The 16,222-nt window shown below is 45.7% G+C and overlaps 1 protein-coding gene across 1 annotated transcript in view; it reads left to right on the forward strand.

Annotated features, from left to right (window-relative positions):
- The first annotated feature begins 609 nt into the window (after positions 1–609).
- LOC124787819 (transmembrane ascorbate-dependent reductase CYB561) overlaps positions 610–16,222 on the forward strand; it is a 283,476-nt gene continuing 267,863 nt past the window's right edge. Inside the window, exon 1 of the mRNA XM_047254751.1 lies at positions 610–750. Within this exon, the coding sequence (XP_047110707.1) occupies positions 725–750 (26 nt within the window). The 5' untranslated portion in view covers positions 610–724. The remainder of the gene's footprint in view (positions 751–16,222) is intronic.

Raw genomic sequence — 16,222 nt, forward strand, 5'->3', positions numbered from 1 at the left:
TAATCAAGAATACATGTTATGAATTTTAATTTTGCCAGTCTTTATCATTATTAATTTGTCAGTTCCGATACTATCTTCCGTATTTTTTGTATCACGGATGATAACTCATAACCAGACTTTCGCCTTTCGCTGTTGTGTTAAACGAAGTGACGTGTTGATGTCCCGTATAGTGTGAACACACGGCATCATTTGACAGTGACGTCACCTTTGGCTCCATTGATGTCTAGTGGGAAGCCAGCCTTCACGCGGGATGTTAAGAACAGGAAGCAACGGTCTGACATGTCTTTTGTTTCTTATCCTTGTGGAAGGGAAAGGAAAACATCACTGCAGAACCAACCTGTGAAATCTCCGTAGATTGCTCCAACCGAAGCTAAGCAGACTTTGCTTCAGACTACGAAGCATTTCTTTCACGAGTCGTACACTTTCCTACACTTTCCCGCCCACACAGCGGAGCGGTGTCCCGCCGTGCCATCTGTCGGACAGCTCTAACGAATCGGCGTTACCTCGCCGCGTGTTCCTGCAAGTTGGCGACGCCAACGTTAGGTGGCAGCAGCGGCGCGCGCGGTTGGCGGCGTTGTTGGGAAGCGCGCGGCTTGTAGGCGCGTCGGTCAGTCTGTGTCACTTGTTTGTTGTGGTGTGTTGGGTCCGTAGCCCTCGTGCTCCGACAAGACACGGCGTCACACAAACACGCCTTCAGCGCTACACCACTGCACGGACGTCAACGATGGCCAAGTCGAAAACGCATGTCTCGTGAGTAATCAGCAAATGTTTTCATTTTTGTAGTTTGCCTTCAAAACCGGTCCGGAAAATTTAGCCCCCTGAGGCTGTATTTTTTGTTCCGCGCTGCACCGGCGCCCTTCTTGGAGGTTATTTCCAGCACCTGTTACGATTTGTCTTAAGACATTGCTGAACTGAAGGAGTTGGTGCAACAGGTCACTTGGCTGTAGTAGGTTGTTTTTTACTTTTATTCACTTTTAGAAACTACGAGGTCAGATTTCCATTACGTAAAGGACCTTGCATTTTCTGTTCTGACAGTTTGTATCACATGCAGTTTCTCAGACTCGTTCGATAACTGACTGCTGAAGAACGCAGATTTTAATAGGAAAACGCAGCTACAGTGATAGTAGGCAATTAACTTACGTAAAGGAGAGCCTTTTACGTGCTTGTCTTCTCGTTATGAATACCGCAAGTTTTTCTCATCTCCATTTATATTAATACCCTGAATCAAATGGAATGCAGATTACCATTTCCATACGACCAGTGACCGAAATGTAGAACCGTCAACCACGGAAATTATTACTGTTATCGGCGGCGACCTGAACCCAGACTTCGTCGCAAAGCTAATGCACACAGAACGAGAAACCATCTGCGAGAAATATGCTACTGTTCTACTTCATTGTTACCTTCCTTCTTCATTGTTAGCTTTCTTCATATTCTCACAGAAGACTTAATCGCTTTTGTTAAAGAGTACGATCATTGCAAAATGATGCAGCTGTGTGTTTCTCCCGTGTTAGAGACAGTGAATCGCTTCTTCGAGAAGTAATCAAATTTAGTTGTTACAATCGCCGTTTTATCTCTCACCAGAAGTGGGTCCGTGTTGGACGAATTGCCTACCCGGGATTCATGGTGGTAAACAGGAAGAAGGGCCACCACATCTGAAGTACTCTGAATATTGAGATGGTTTAAAAATTTTAAAATGACATTGTAAATATTTCGCTGCTTTCACCAGCACGAATGTACACCGAATAGAATACTACGAGAACTCTACATGTGCCACAGCAAGCAGAACTGTTGTCTGGCAAGATGTAAACAAACCAAAATTCGCCGAATACAACAAATCTTTGCAGTTCTCAGGTTTATATGTATAAGTAATGAGTGTTAAAGCACGGCAGCAGAAAGATAAAATTCAAAGTTCCTGATTGGAAAAGCTCGCGGATGTCTCCTATTTATAAAACAGGTAAGAGAAGGGATTCGTACAAATAAATACCAATATTTCTACCATCCGTTTGCTGCTTGATCGTAGAGCATACACTAATATCGAACGTAATGAATTCTGTCGAGGAAAAAGTTCCCTAAAAAATTCGTCGCAGGTTAAAATAAAGTTTCACCCACAATATCTTAGAAGTAGTAGACTCCGGCGACTGGTATATTCCGTCTTTCTGGACTTCTGAAACGTGTTTGACACTGTAGCACTTTGTTGATGGATAACCAGTCTACAGATATAAGCAGCATCTTCATATACATGCGACGGGTTCGAATAATTTTTTATTCATAGAACCTAGTAATTTATACTGGACAGAACAGAAGCGAAAGCAGTAGCTAGTGCTCCCTAAGAAAACGTAAATTCCAAATCGTTCGGTACAAATAAGTAGTAAATCAGGTAGGTCTAACAATATTAGCAGACTGTTCGCCGACTATGCTGATGCCTACAGGAGTTTTCTGAGAAAAGACCAAAAGGAAATATGGAATTAATTGGAAAGCATTTCCGTTTGTGATGAATGGCAGCTCTTTAGATGGAGACATGTCCGAGGTAATGCCGATAAAAAGAAAAGGCCACCCGTTGGTATCACGTTAATAAAATCAGTGGTAAGCGTCTGGATGTAGTACATGGTTTAACTATCTAAATGCAACACTAAGAACCAATATGACTTGAGATGAATCCGTAAAGTCAGTAATGAGAAGACGGATGGAAGACTTACATTTGGTAGAAGGGCTCTGGGAAACTGGGATGTGTATGACACACAGCATACAAGGCGCTAGTGCGAAAAATTGTAGAGTACTGCTCCAGCGTTTGGACTCCTTATCAACTAAACGTGACGGCAGACAACAAACAAAAACACAGACACAGGCCCGTATAACCCATAAGAGTGTTTTACAGCAATGCTCAGAGAAATTAAGTAGGGAACAGGAATAAAGACATTGTGTTCACAAAACACTTTTAGGAAAATTTAGTTAACCGTTATCCGAGTAAGACTAAAAGTTTGCTGCCACCTCCGTGTATCACGCGTAAGGATTAGGATAAGGAAAATAAGATAAGAAGGTTTAGGACGCGTACTGGGGCCCAGATATTCAGTTTTTGCTTGTTGCATACGCCAATGATAAACCATTTGAAGAGACACTTGTGGTTGTACAAGGTACGCTCCACCCTGCTCTGCACAGTCGTTTGCATAGTATGTGCGTGCTTATAAAATATACCACCCTAATTGGTACTAAGGTTGAACCTAGTGCAAGACTTCAAGGGTTTCAGGTTCGACTCTCGGTAGCGACAGAACAGTTTTATACAGTAGCTACGTTTACATGAAAATTCCGGAAGACGAAAACTGAATTTCGGAAACAGTTTTTCTCTCCAGTGTTTACATGTTAAGGCTTGAAACGGTTTTGCTAGATCGGTCAAATATCGGTTTTCCGATCGTCGGTTGGTTAGGTCTAACACAAATTGCCTCTAGATATGAGCTGTCACGGTTTCTGACCTAGTCAGCACAATGGCTGTTTCTCTTCTGTTAAATATCGGAGGTAGACAACGATTCATACTCAGTCTGATGTTTCAACTTCGTCACTGCACAAAGAGTCACTCCGTCCAGATCAGCCGAAAGTTGTTAAAAACAACTGACAACCCTAGGACCGTTCAGAATCGATTGTGGAGAAGAAAATAGGGCAGTTAGAATCGCATTACCAATCAGAAATGGTATTGCGAAGTCTGTTTACGAAGTCATGTCTTTGGAGCCACATGTAAACGTAGGGTGTTTTTCAAAGAAGAATCGCCACTGCGTCGAAAGTCCCTAAGTCGTCGTACGCTCAGCTCCATTACGACGTGGTTTGAAAATTTATTATTTATTTGTTTACTCCTCCATAGACAATTAAGTACAACAGTATCGGACATTTGGTTCAAATGGCTCTTAGCACTATGGGACTTTACTTCCGAGGTCATCAGTCCCCTAGACTTAGAACTACTTAAACCTAACTAACCTAAGGACGTCACATACATCCATGCCCGAGGCAGGATTCGAACCTGCGACCGTAGTGGTCGCGCGGTTCCAGACTGTAGCGCCTAGAACCGCTCGGCTACTGCGGCCGGCGGACATTTGGAAGTTTGTCGTAGGGTCTTATGGGACCAAACTGTTGAGGTCATCGGTCCCTAAGATTACACACTATTTAATCTAACTTACACTAAGGACGACATACACACACACACACACACACACACACACACACACAAAATATGCCCGAGGGAGGACTCGAAACTCTGACGGGGGGAGCCGCGCGGACCGTGACAAGACACGCCCTCGACCGCACGGCAGGTACGTTACAGAAATAATATATTAATATATAAAACATTGACGAAGTAGGTAAGGATAGGGGGTCACCATTCAGTGCGTACGGCCACTATTAGACCCGACACTGGGTGGTCCTTTCTCTGAACCGGATGCCGCCCTGTTTCCTGTGCAGGCACGCTTAAGTGGTGGAATTCGATCTGGATCGTGTGACGGAACAGTTACTCAACAGGGCTGTGGGCTCGGGACCACTGTTAATGCTTTCTGTGGTGCAGCAGATCCGAAATTAGCACTCTTTACGAACGATGCTCTGTCAGCCGTTCCTGTCTGTGTCTATTCAATCAGTGCTGTTAGGCCCGGATAATTTGCAGACAATTTGTCTTTGTCTACGGTGCTTGCTGAACTTTGAGAAAGCGAAACGTAATTTGTTGCGCTCGTCTGTCCACCATGGGCGAAGCATCCACTTGGTGGGTGAGTGGTAGAGGAAAATGAAGTAGTTATCAGTATACATTACAGTTTTCTCCTCGCGTAGCAGCCAAGTGCACATCTTGCTGCAGACTGACAAGTTACTGTACGAGGTTGGTACTGGTAACTGAATACGGCTCGGGGAATCAGATCACGCCGTGGTTGTCACACTGGAGTAGCATTCTGGGAGATGGCGCATCAAATACCCGCCGTCCATCCAGTTTTGTGTTTCCTTAAATCAATTAAGGCAGGGTTCCTCTGGTTTCCTTCCCCATGCTTCCCAATTCTGAACTTGTATCTAATTACCTCGACGTCTTTCTTTAACAAAGTACTCGATGCCAATAAATAATGCACTTATGAGTGGATGATAAAAGCATACAGCTAAAGACAGGATCCAGGTAGACGTTTAAATATCTAAATTCGATTGTTTAATACATAGTTATCCTGTTCTCTGAAGGCAAACATGCTTAGTAGACAAGGCGAAAATGTTAATCGGTAAATGTCTGTTACAGCAACACATTATTATTAAAAATTACAGATCTTCAATTTTTACTAACGATTCTGGGTGAGCGTAAGATCAGAAACTCTATTAAGAGCACCAAAGTACGTTGGATTACCTACTAAGAGGGACACCCACTTTAAAGGACAGAATGTTTGACTGGATCTCCCTGAAATCTTGGCTGTGGTGACAGAGACCTGTAACATCGCCCGAGGTCTAGGTTAGGCTGAAATGTGACAACATGATTGAGTAGGTAAAAAATGTGAATGCCAAATACAGGTTGTGGTAACAAACTGACCTGTAGATGTGTCTAGGAAGCCAGCATACTCGGATCGCTAGACAGTCAATCAAACGATCGTATGAATGAGTTTTATTATAAAAAGAAAATTATAATCCTTAACTTTTGCAATCACACTGATGTGTTTCAAGCAAAGGACGACATACAAAATAATCAAGTTTCTTCAGTACAGACAATCCGAAGTCTCTGCTACATAGAGAGTACAAGCGAAGTGATCTAGCGTTGACGCTGCTATCCAAGTCACTAGACTTGAAGCTGCTATTGAACTGGATAATCTTAAAGCTGCTATTGAACTGGGTCGTCACCAGTCTGTCGCGGCGCTTACGTCCTCTTCACATAGGGGCCGCTGCTGTCACGTTGTCGTCCTGGAAGGAGGTCCGGTCTGTGTGCGATTGGCCGACCTCATCTCACAGCCCTCTCTCCTCGCACTTTTTAATTATATAAAACTAAAACTGCAGGATAAATTCAGGAAACGCATATCAGATCATGGATAAGTCTCCTATAAGTATTGTAATGCATATTACGTACATATATCGTATTGTTGTTGTGGTCTTCAGTCGTGAAACTGGTTTGACGCAGCTCTCCCTTGTACTCTATCCTGTGCAAGCTTCTTCATCTCCCAGTACCTACTGCAACCTACATCCTTCTGAATCTGCTTAGTGTGTTCATCTCTTTGTCTCCCTCTACGATTTTTACCCTCCACGCTGCCCTCCAGTACTAAATTGGTGATCCCTTGATGCCTTAGAACATGTCCTACCAACCGATCCCTTCTTCTAGTCAAGTTGTGCCATAAACTCCTCCCCAATTCTATTCAATACTTCATTAGTTATGTGATCTACCCATCTAATCTTCAGCATTCTTCTGTACCACCACATTTCGAAAGCTTCTATTCTCTAATTGTCCAAACTATTTATCGTCCATGTTTCACTTCCATACATGGCTACACTCCATACAAATACTTTCAGAAACGACTTCCTGACACTTAAATCAATACTCGAAGTTAACAAATTTCTCTTCTTCCGAAACGCTTTCCTTGCCATTGCCAGTCTGCATTTTATATCCTCTCTACTTCGAGACCGTCATCAGTTATTTTGCTCCCCAAATAGCAAAACTCCTTTACTACTTTAAGTGTCTCATTTCCTAATCTATTTCCCTCAGCATCACCCGACTTAATTCGACTACATTCCATTATCCTCGTTTTGCTTTTGCTGATATTCATCCTATATTCTCCTTTCAAGACACTGTCCATTCTGTTCAACTGCTCTTCCAAATATTTGCTGTCTCTGACAGAATTACAATGTCATCGGCGAACCTCAAAGTTTTCATTTCATCTCCGCGCACCCGAGAGTAGTTCACAGAAGTTCACTGAACTGTTTTTCCTCGTCCACCCCATAGCCTGGATCTCGCAACTTCCGATTTCCATATGGTTGGCCCAGTAAATGATAAACCCCGCAGGAAGCAGTGCGTAGATGATTGCGGGGGGGTTATTGATGCAGCAAAACTTTCGTATATAAGCTGCGAAAACTGCAAGGGGCTCCCTTTAAAACAGAATTCAGCATACGAAACTTTGTGGTTATTTTTGGATCATCTTGTAGTTCTGAAGACCTCTTTAATACAGCACACATATATTATTTAAAAATTATTCAGTAATTTAGACAGTCACTTTAAAAGTCTGTTCACTTTTGGGTCAACCAGTAGTTATGTAGTCCACTTTAAAACAACGTCAGATTTATGACTCAAATATTATTCACTTTCATCTTGGACTAGTCAGTAGTTTTCACACTTCTTTCAAAAAAAAAGCTCAGTACACAAATTACAGCTTTTCTGCTACTTTTCGACAAACGTGGAATTTCATAGACTACTTTAAAATAGCACCCAACATATTACCCAAAATTAATCAGTTATGCCGGCCGGTGTGGCCGAGCGGTTCTAGGCGCTTCAGTCTGAAACCGCGCGACCGCTACGGTCGCAGGTTCGAATCCTGCCTCGGGCATGGATGTGTGTGACGTCCTTAAGTTGGTTAGGTTTAAGTAGTTCTAAGTTCTAGGGGACTGATGACCTCAGATGTTAAGTCCCATAGTGCACAGAGCCATTTTTAATCAGTTTTATTTTTATCTCGGACCGCTTTAGAAGAGACAGCAATATGCGATATGCAGTATTTTGTGTCACTTTTGGACCACCCTGTAGCGCCCAAGACGCGAAAGAGAATGCGTCGCAGTGTCGGCCACGCGCCAGGAAGATCGCACTGTGAGTGCGCGCAGGTGGCAGGCGTGTCTTTGTTGCGAGAGGAAGCGGGGAGTCGGGAGCGGCTAATAGCAACGTCGATATGTCGAGGGGCTGCCCGGGAAAGCAGGGTAGGGAAGGGTAGCGCCTAGGAAGGGAAGCCAGGCGGAGGCACAGCTGACGCAGTCGCAGCGAAAGCGGCGGGCGCCTTGTTTTGCAGCCGCCCCGCGGTCTTCTCGCTGCTCATTCACCGGCGCAGCTCCCGTCGCCGTGACGGAAACCCGAGTGACGATTAGGTTCGGGCCCGAAAAAATGCGGCGCAGCTGAGAGGACCCAGAAAGTTACCGCGGCTACGTCTCTGGCTGGAAAGCCAAATTTCATCCCCGAGGGGCGTTCAATAAGTAACGCAACACTTTTTTCCTCGGCCAATTCCGGTTTAAAAACATGCGGAATTTGTTGTGAGACATCGTGGATTATTCCCGCTTCACCCCCTATAAGGTTCATGAAGTTCCGATAGGTGGCAGCACTTTCCGTAGCCTTCAAAATGGCGACTGAAACGGAGGTGCGTTCCAAGCAGTGAGCTGCCACTGAGTTTCTTGTCGCGGAAAAGCAGAGGAACGCAGATATACATGGCCGGTTGCAGACTGTCTGCGGAGACTTCGCAGCGAACAAAAGCACGGTGAGTCGTTGATCGAGGCGACAAGGTCGGGCAAACCTTCCGACCTGCCCACACACGCGCCTGTCACTCCTGCGATGTTGGAACGTGCGGACACTCATTTGAGGTGATCGTGGGATCACAAAGAAACACGTCGCTGCTTAACTGGACACCACTGTTAGTAGTGCTGACACAGTCGTCCACCAGTTGCATAACTCAGAGATGTGTGCCAACTGGTTTCCTCGCCGCCTCACAGCAGACCATAAGGAGCAGCTAAGGAACATCTGTGGGGAATTGCTAGCGCGTTATGAGGCTGATGGTGACAATTTTCTGTCGAACATCGTCACAGGCGATAAAACGTGAGCTCATCACTTCGAACAGGAAAAAAACGGCAATCCATGGAGAGGCGCCACACCACCTTTCCACTGAAGAAAAAGATCATTGCCGGACCCTCAGTGACGTCGTAGCGACGGTCTTCTGGGTGTCTGAAACGGTTATTCTGTTTGATGTCCTCCGTCATCGTGCAACGTCCGGCTCTAAGGGTATTGTGCTATCCTCAGGAGATTGAAGAAACGACTGCAACCTGTTCGCCGCCACAAAAATGCAAAAGGAAGTTCTCCTTCCTGATGAAGACTCAAGGCGTTACACTCAACTCCGCGCACACGAGAGGAGTTCACAGAACTTCACTGAACTGTTCTTCCTCATCCACCCCATAGCTCGGATCTCGCATCTTCCGATTTCCGTATGGTTGGCCCGCTGAAGGATGCACTCCGCGGGAAGCAGTACGTAGATTATGAGGAGCTTATTGATGCAGCAAGACTTCCGTTCCGATGTCGATAAGTAGAGTGGTACCATGCAGCCATACTGGCCCACCCAGTAAGGTAAGGTAAGGCCGTCACAATGAACGGAGATTATGTTGAAAAATAGTGTTTTGTAGCCAAAAGAGTGTGGAATAATATGAAGTATTGGAATCATGAATAAAACCTACCTGCTTCGAGAAAAAAAGTTGCATTACTTATTGAACGCCCGTCGTAGTTAGTATATATTATATTTCTTTTTGCTTCCACATTTATTGGCTGTTGGAAATGTTAATTAATAAATTTTATTTCGTAACTTTTAATAAAAACTAAATCATTTTTCATTATTGGTCGCATGAAAATAAATTAAAATTTGATGCAGACAGGGGAAATGTCTATTTGTTAAATAAAAAATAGTGTATACATTAGTGACACTGTTCAATCTCCAGCAATAAAAAAGATTAGATTTTCTCTTTCATGTTTTCTTTTGTACCAAATTTTAATTTAGTGTGAATACTCGTATTTTCATGCAAATAGTAATCTAAAATTAGATGTTTTCCCTAATGTTTGCTAATTAAGATTTCTATTTGCTAACAAATATGGATTTTAAAAGGTAAAGAAATGTATGCCACTAGCAACAATCGAATGAGCGACTTCACGCACTGGTTTACCGACTGTTAACAAAACTCCAGCAACGCTAAAAAAATCTTTTGATCTTCAAAGGCGGCGACTTTTTTCGGACCTACACACTCTGTAAGAACAACACCAGAGAAGAAATGGTTCAAATGGCTCTGAGCACTATGGGACTTAACTTCTGTGGTCATCAGTCCCCTAGAACTTAGAACTACTTAAACCTAACTAACCTAAGGACATCACACACATCCATGCCCGAGGCAGGATTCGAACCTGCGACCGTAGCAGTCGCGCGGTTCCGGACTGAGCGCCTTAACCGCGAGACGACCGCGGCCGGTTACAAATCTGAGAAGGTGACTTAGGGACGAACCGCAAATCGTAGGTTCACTAACGTGATCCTCTATGACAATATTTTATGCTGTTCTGCAAAAAGTCATTTCTGTCATACCACTATGAATACAAAGAAGAGTAGCTGACCTAGGGGTAGAGTATGTCACCGCAACTAACGGGTCAGTACCGGCAGGACACTCCAAAATACTGCGCTGTGTGTGTGCGCTAACAGGTAGGCGCGTGAGATGTGGTAACGACAGCACGGGAGCAGCCAACACGCAACACGGCGAGCGGTCGACCCGAGTATCGATTGCGCTCTGTATCTTGATGGACGCGTTTTTTGGCCCATCCTCGCGTGCTCCGGCTGCACGCCACAAATTACGCTCGCACGCTTTTGTCGTAGGCAAACAAGATGAAGACATAAAGAATAAAATTGTCATTCTCTCTCTCTCTCTCTCTCTCTCTCTCTCTCTCTCACACACACACACACACACACACACACACACACACACACACACACACGCGCGCGCGCGCGCGCCGCTCAAGATGTCCTTCCACGGCACACCCTGTGCTACGTAAATACTCCGTTGCAAGGCGAGGAGCTCAATGACTCTCCTTTGTAAACAAACATTCCGAAGAGCTACAACACGGTACTAGTATTTCAGAATGCGCTCGTGCATTCGTTTCATATCGCACCAGGCAATAGAACTACGGTAGAGGACGAAACTCATCGGGTAGCGATATGCACATATACAGATGGCGGTAATATCGCGTACATAAAAGGGCAAAGCCGGCCGAAGTGGCCGTGCGGTTAAAGGCGCTGCAGTCTGGAACCGCAAGACCGCTACGGTCGCAGGTTCGAATCCTGCCTCGGGCATGGATGTTTGTGATGTCCTTAGGTTAGTTAGGTTTAACTAGTTCTAAGTTCTAGGGGACTGATGACCACAGCAGTTAAGTCCCATAGTGCTCAGAGCCATTTGAGCCATAAAAGGGCAAAGCAGTGCGGAGCAGTCATTTATGCCCCAGGTTATTCACGTGAAAAAGTTGCACACTTGATTATGGCCGCGCGACGGTAATTAACAGACTTTGTGCGCGGACTGGTAGTTGTAGCTAGACGCATGGGACTTTCCATTTCGGTAATCGTTAGGAAATTAAATATCCCAAGTTCCACAGTGTCAAGAGTGTGCCGAGAATACCAAATTTCAGGCATTGATTCTCATCATGGACAACGTAGTAGCCGATGGAGAAAAAAGGCGTTTGCGTAGAGTTGTCAGAGCTGACAGACAAACAACACTGCAAATAACGGCAAGAATCTTTGTGGGACGTACGACAAACCTACTCGGTACGACAGTGCGGCGAAATCTGGCGGTAATGGGCTATGGTAGAAGACGACCGGCGTGAGTGCCCTTGCTAACAGCACATGACCTGCAGCGACTCTCCTGCGCTCGCGGCCATATCTGCTGGGCCCTAGACGACTGAAAAACCGTTACCTGGTCGGATGAGTCCCGATTTCAGTCGGTGAGTGTGCCTCAGACGCCGCTAAGCCATGGGCCCAAATTGTCAACAAGTCACTGTGTAAGCTGGTGGTTATTCCTTAATGGTGTGTGCTGTCATCTGGTCCAACTGAACCGACTTTTGACTGGAAATAGTTATGTTCGGCTACTTGGAGACCATTTGCAGTCATTCACATACTTCATGTTCCCTAAAGACGATGGAATTATTAAGGATGTCAATGTGCCATGTCACCAGGCGGCAGTTGTTCACGATTGGCTTGAAGAACATTCTGGACAAGTCGAGCGAATGATATGGCCATCCAGATCGCCCGATATCCCATCGTACATTTACGGACAAAAGCACTACTTTTGGAAGTTAGTATTAAGAAAACAGTCTTAATACTAAGTTAATTTATACTAATCGCTGCCACTCCACAACCATGTTGTCCAACCTTTTGCAAGTATCATATGGCCTCTGTCACCTCAGTGTAATTTAGGAGCATCCCGCTGAGCGCCATGTGATCTCGCCCTTCCAGACGCTTCACAAATTGGTAATACGAAGTCGGCACAATCATTCCTTGTCTCTCGGTATAGGTTATTCGCGAATTTCGGCGGTCGTATGCGACTAAATTGTCTCCATCTAATACGATTTTTTTACCGTGTAAATACACAGAGTGCTTATGGAGACAAATGTGTTCGTACATCTATTCATCGTAGAGTGTGAATATAGGCGTGAATACAGTTGTTGAGTGCGAATGATGGTGATGACTCTGTGTAGTCGTCGGACTGATGACGATGGGACAGAAGAGAGAGAGCGAAACTTGCTTTGACGCGACCTCTTCTCCCAAAATACGAGTAGTGATGCTTAAATTTTTCTACCACCACTAAGATTCAAAACTGATTGCTCCAGGTACATTTGGGAACTCTGAATCATCATCATTTTACAAAATTTGACCTATCTAAGTGGGCTTTCCGTAGCCGAAGTGACAAACCTCATGTCATACCCGTCGTATTATAACGTGCTGCTGTTCTTTTACTTCTGCACCATTCTGTGTACGAGAAAATGGTTCAGCTGTGGTTTACATGAGAAGTATCCATCATTTTTTTGTCTTGGCACGGTTTTTTTCTGGCTATATGCCCTTTCTGACGGCAACCCCCCTCCTCCTCTATCTGGGCTTGGGACCGGCAACAACAGTTAACGAGCTTCCCAAGCCACTCGTTACCTCTTGCAGGCGCAGTTGGACAGTTACAAAAGCCTAACAGAAAAAGATGGAAGTGGCAGAAACGATAATGTGAAGGTGAATGAGTGGGGTGACGCGAAAGGATAGACCAAGGAATGAGTACATCAGGGGAACAATGAAAGTAGGATTCACAAGGAAGTTAATCCAAGAAAGTAGGCTAAGATGGTATGGGCATGTGGGGAGAAGAATTGAAGGCCTAGAAATCGAAGGAGAAGAGGAAGACCGAAACTGAGATGGAAGGACAAGGTAGCAGGTGTCCTACGGGAGAAAGGATGGCTTAGAGAAGAAGCACTGGATAGACATTTATGGAAGAGAAGGATCCAGCAAAGCAACGCCGACCCCACATGACGTGGGAAAAGGTTGAGATGATGATGATGATGATGATGATGATGATGATGATGATGGATGATGATGATGTTGTGGTTTACCTGAGGTTGGTTTGAATATGGCAGTGCTTTACTACGGATGACCATATTAAAGATGGTTTGCCCTTGCCCTCTTCCGATCTTTTATCAGACTTATTCATGCTAGGCTCCTACAGTTTGTGCTGTTTACAGTTTAGGGACACACACAAGCGAAAGAAACGATAAGTGACGGCAAAAATCGTAATCCAGAGGACTGAACCCCAGACTTTCTATATCTGTTTCGACACCCACTAAGACAACAAACAGCTGACTGTCGATTTGGGTTTCGGAAACAGAGGGAAATACGATTAGGGTTTAACGTCGCGCCGAAAGGGAGGCCATTAGGGACGGAGTACACGTTTGGATCGGGGAAGTGTATAGGCCGCATTTCGTCACAAGATTTTTAACAAGTGCGAAAGCGTCACGTAGATCCTCGTAAACTTCCAGTAGCAGTGATTACAGTGGAGGCATTCTGCATCATGGTGTGAATTCTACTAAAAGTTCCGAGAACATCGGCTGGTAGAGGAATCATTCGGTGTACTGCTCCCACCTGCATGTATGAGCGGCCGTGGTTGTCTAGCAGGCAGGGCAGACTCAGATCCTGAAGATGCCGGATTCAATCTCGCATAGGGTTGGTGATTTTTCCTTATTGTAGTCCATCCAGGACAGTCCCCAGGTCCAGCCTGCTGTCAAATGATCAAATAAGGGACGAGATTTGACGAAGTTCTCTATTACACCATCAAATATCTTTGCTAAAGATATTGGACAAAGATTTTTGACAAAGAAATTTGATAGTGTAATACCGGTCCATGACCTAAGTATCCTTGCGGCTGCTCGCGCTGCATCACGTCACTTTCGCCTACTGACTTGTGACAGCGAGCCGCTACTGCCAACCACACGGGCGCGACCCGTCTGCGGGATGTTCGGGCGGGCAGTGATGCCGCTAGCCTGCCGTGGTGTAACCGGTCGCGCGGGCCTGCGTTAATTTCGTGACCTTGGAGTGCGGCGCAGCCGCCAGGAATGCTAATGGTGGCAGCCCTGCAATTACGGCGCCGCTGCACACACGATGTGGCCCGCCGCCCTTAACGACCAGTAATTCGGGGCTACCTCAGGGCGCCTCCACTTGCAGTCTCCAAACTGTCCTCTGACATCGATGGCGTTTAGTACCGACACTGCAAGTTAGGCACTACGAAAAGTCAGCTGAAAATTATTAACTTGACACACAGATGTGAACCATCGGCCCTACCTTTCGAAGGAATAGAGGTAGATTTCCCGTCCGTCTTATCGAGATTTTGGTTTCCTTAAATCGAACAAGTCCGCAGCTCGTGGTCTTGCGGTAGCGTGCACACTTCCCGCGCACGGGGTCCCGGGATCGATTCCCGGCAGGGTCAGGGATTGTTCCTGCCTCTCGATGACTGGGTGTTGTTGTGTCCTCTTCATAATTATCATCATCATCATCATCATCATCATTCATCCCCATTACGGTCGGAGGTAGGCAATGACAAACCATGTCCACTAGGACCTTGCCTAGTACAGCGGTGCGGGTCTGCGGCATCGTCCCCTACGCTCCTCGGAGTGTGGGACTTCATCATCATCATCATCATCATCATCATCATCAAATCGAACAAGACAGATGTTGGGATAGTTACTTTGAAAAGGATACAGCGAAATTTCTACATCTACATTGACGGAAAAAATCGAGATAAGCCATTGGAAATGAGAAATGGTGCTGCATTTATAACCTGTATGCCTCAATACAATCATGCAGGCAAGTAATGAGCACTAGGGGACTTAACATCTGAGGTCATCAGTCCCCTAGAACCAAAGAACTACTTAGACCTGACTAACCTAGAACCGCTCGGCCAGGCGAGTATGCATTGTGTTATACACAAACCTGATGACAGTTTGTGGGACGGAGTTCCATGTCTGTTGCACTTGGTCGGTCGAGACAGGGGCAGTTAATGCTGTTTGTGGATGACGCTGGAGTTGTTGTCCGATGATATATGTACTCTTATTTTATTGCATCTGGTGATAAAGCAGGCCAAGGCAACATCTCGGCAATCTGTAGAGCATGTTAGGTTACAACAGAGATATGTGGGCGAGCGTTATCCTGTTGGGAAACACCGCGCGACTGCTACGGTCGCAGGTTCGAATCCTGCCTCGGGTATGGATGTGTGTGATGTCCTTAGGGCAGTTAGGTTGAAGTAGTTCTAAGTTCTAGGGGACTGATGACCACAGATGTTAAGTCCCATAGTGCTCAGAGCCATTTGAACCATTTTCTGTTGGGAAACACAAAACACCTCTTCCGGAGTGCTGTACATGAATGGCAGCAAAACAGGCCGAATCACCAGACCGACGAACAAATTTACGGTCAGGGTGCGTGGGGTAACGACGAGAGTGCTCGTGCTGTCCTACGAAATCGCACCCCAAACTTCAGGTGTAGGTCCAATGAGTCTAGCACGCTGACGCATTGGTTGCGGGCCCTCGACCGAGACAGAACCAGGTTTCATCAGAAAACACACTAGACCTCCACTTACCATCCAATGACTTCTCTCTTGAATCCACTGAAGTCGTAAATGGCGGTGGTTTGAGGTTAGTGGAATGCACTAGAGATGGGTCGTTCGCGAACTAACGGGTCCAAAGGAACGGTTCACCAATATGAACGGAACGAGCGAGGAACGAATTCTAAGGAACGGTCTTTCATAGTTCACTTCGGCCGCGGCTCTCATATTTCCCGGGAACGGGAAACGGGCGGTCTCGTTCCCGCAAAGGCACGTCGGCCGGCCTCGTTCCAGCCTCGGTCCCATCTGTCTCGGTCTCACTCGGCCGGACTCGTCCATCTTCGCGTGGCCACTCGTCGCAGTTCCACTGCCGACCACTCATAGTTCAGTATCGAGTTGCTTTTGTTCGCAT

This window comes from Schistocerca piceifrons, chromosome 3, assembly GCF_021461385.2.
Source record: "Schistocerca piceifrons isolate TAMUIC-IGC-003096 chromosome 3, iqSchPice1.1, whole genome shotgun sequence".
In the NCBI taxonomy this organism is placed as follows: Eukaryota; Metazoa; Arthropoda; class Insecta; order Orthoptera; family Acrididae; genus Schistocerca; species Schistocerca piceifrons.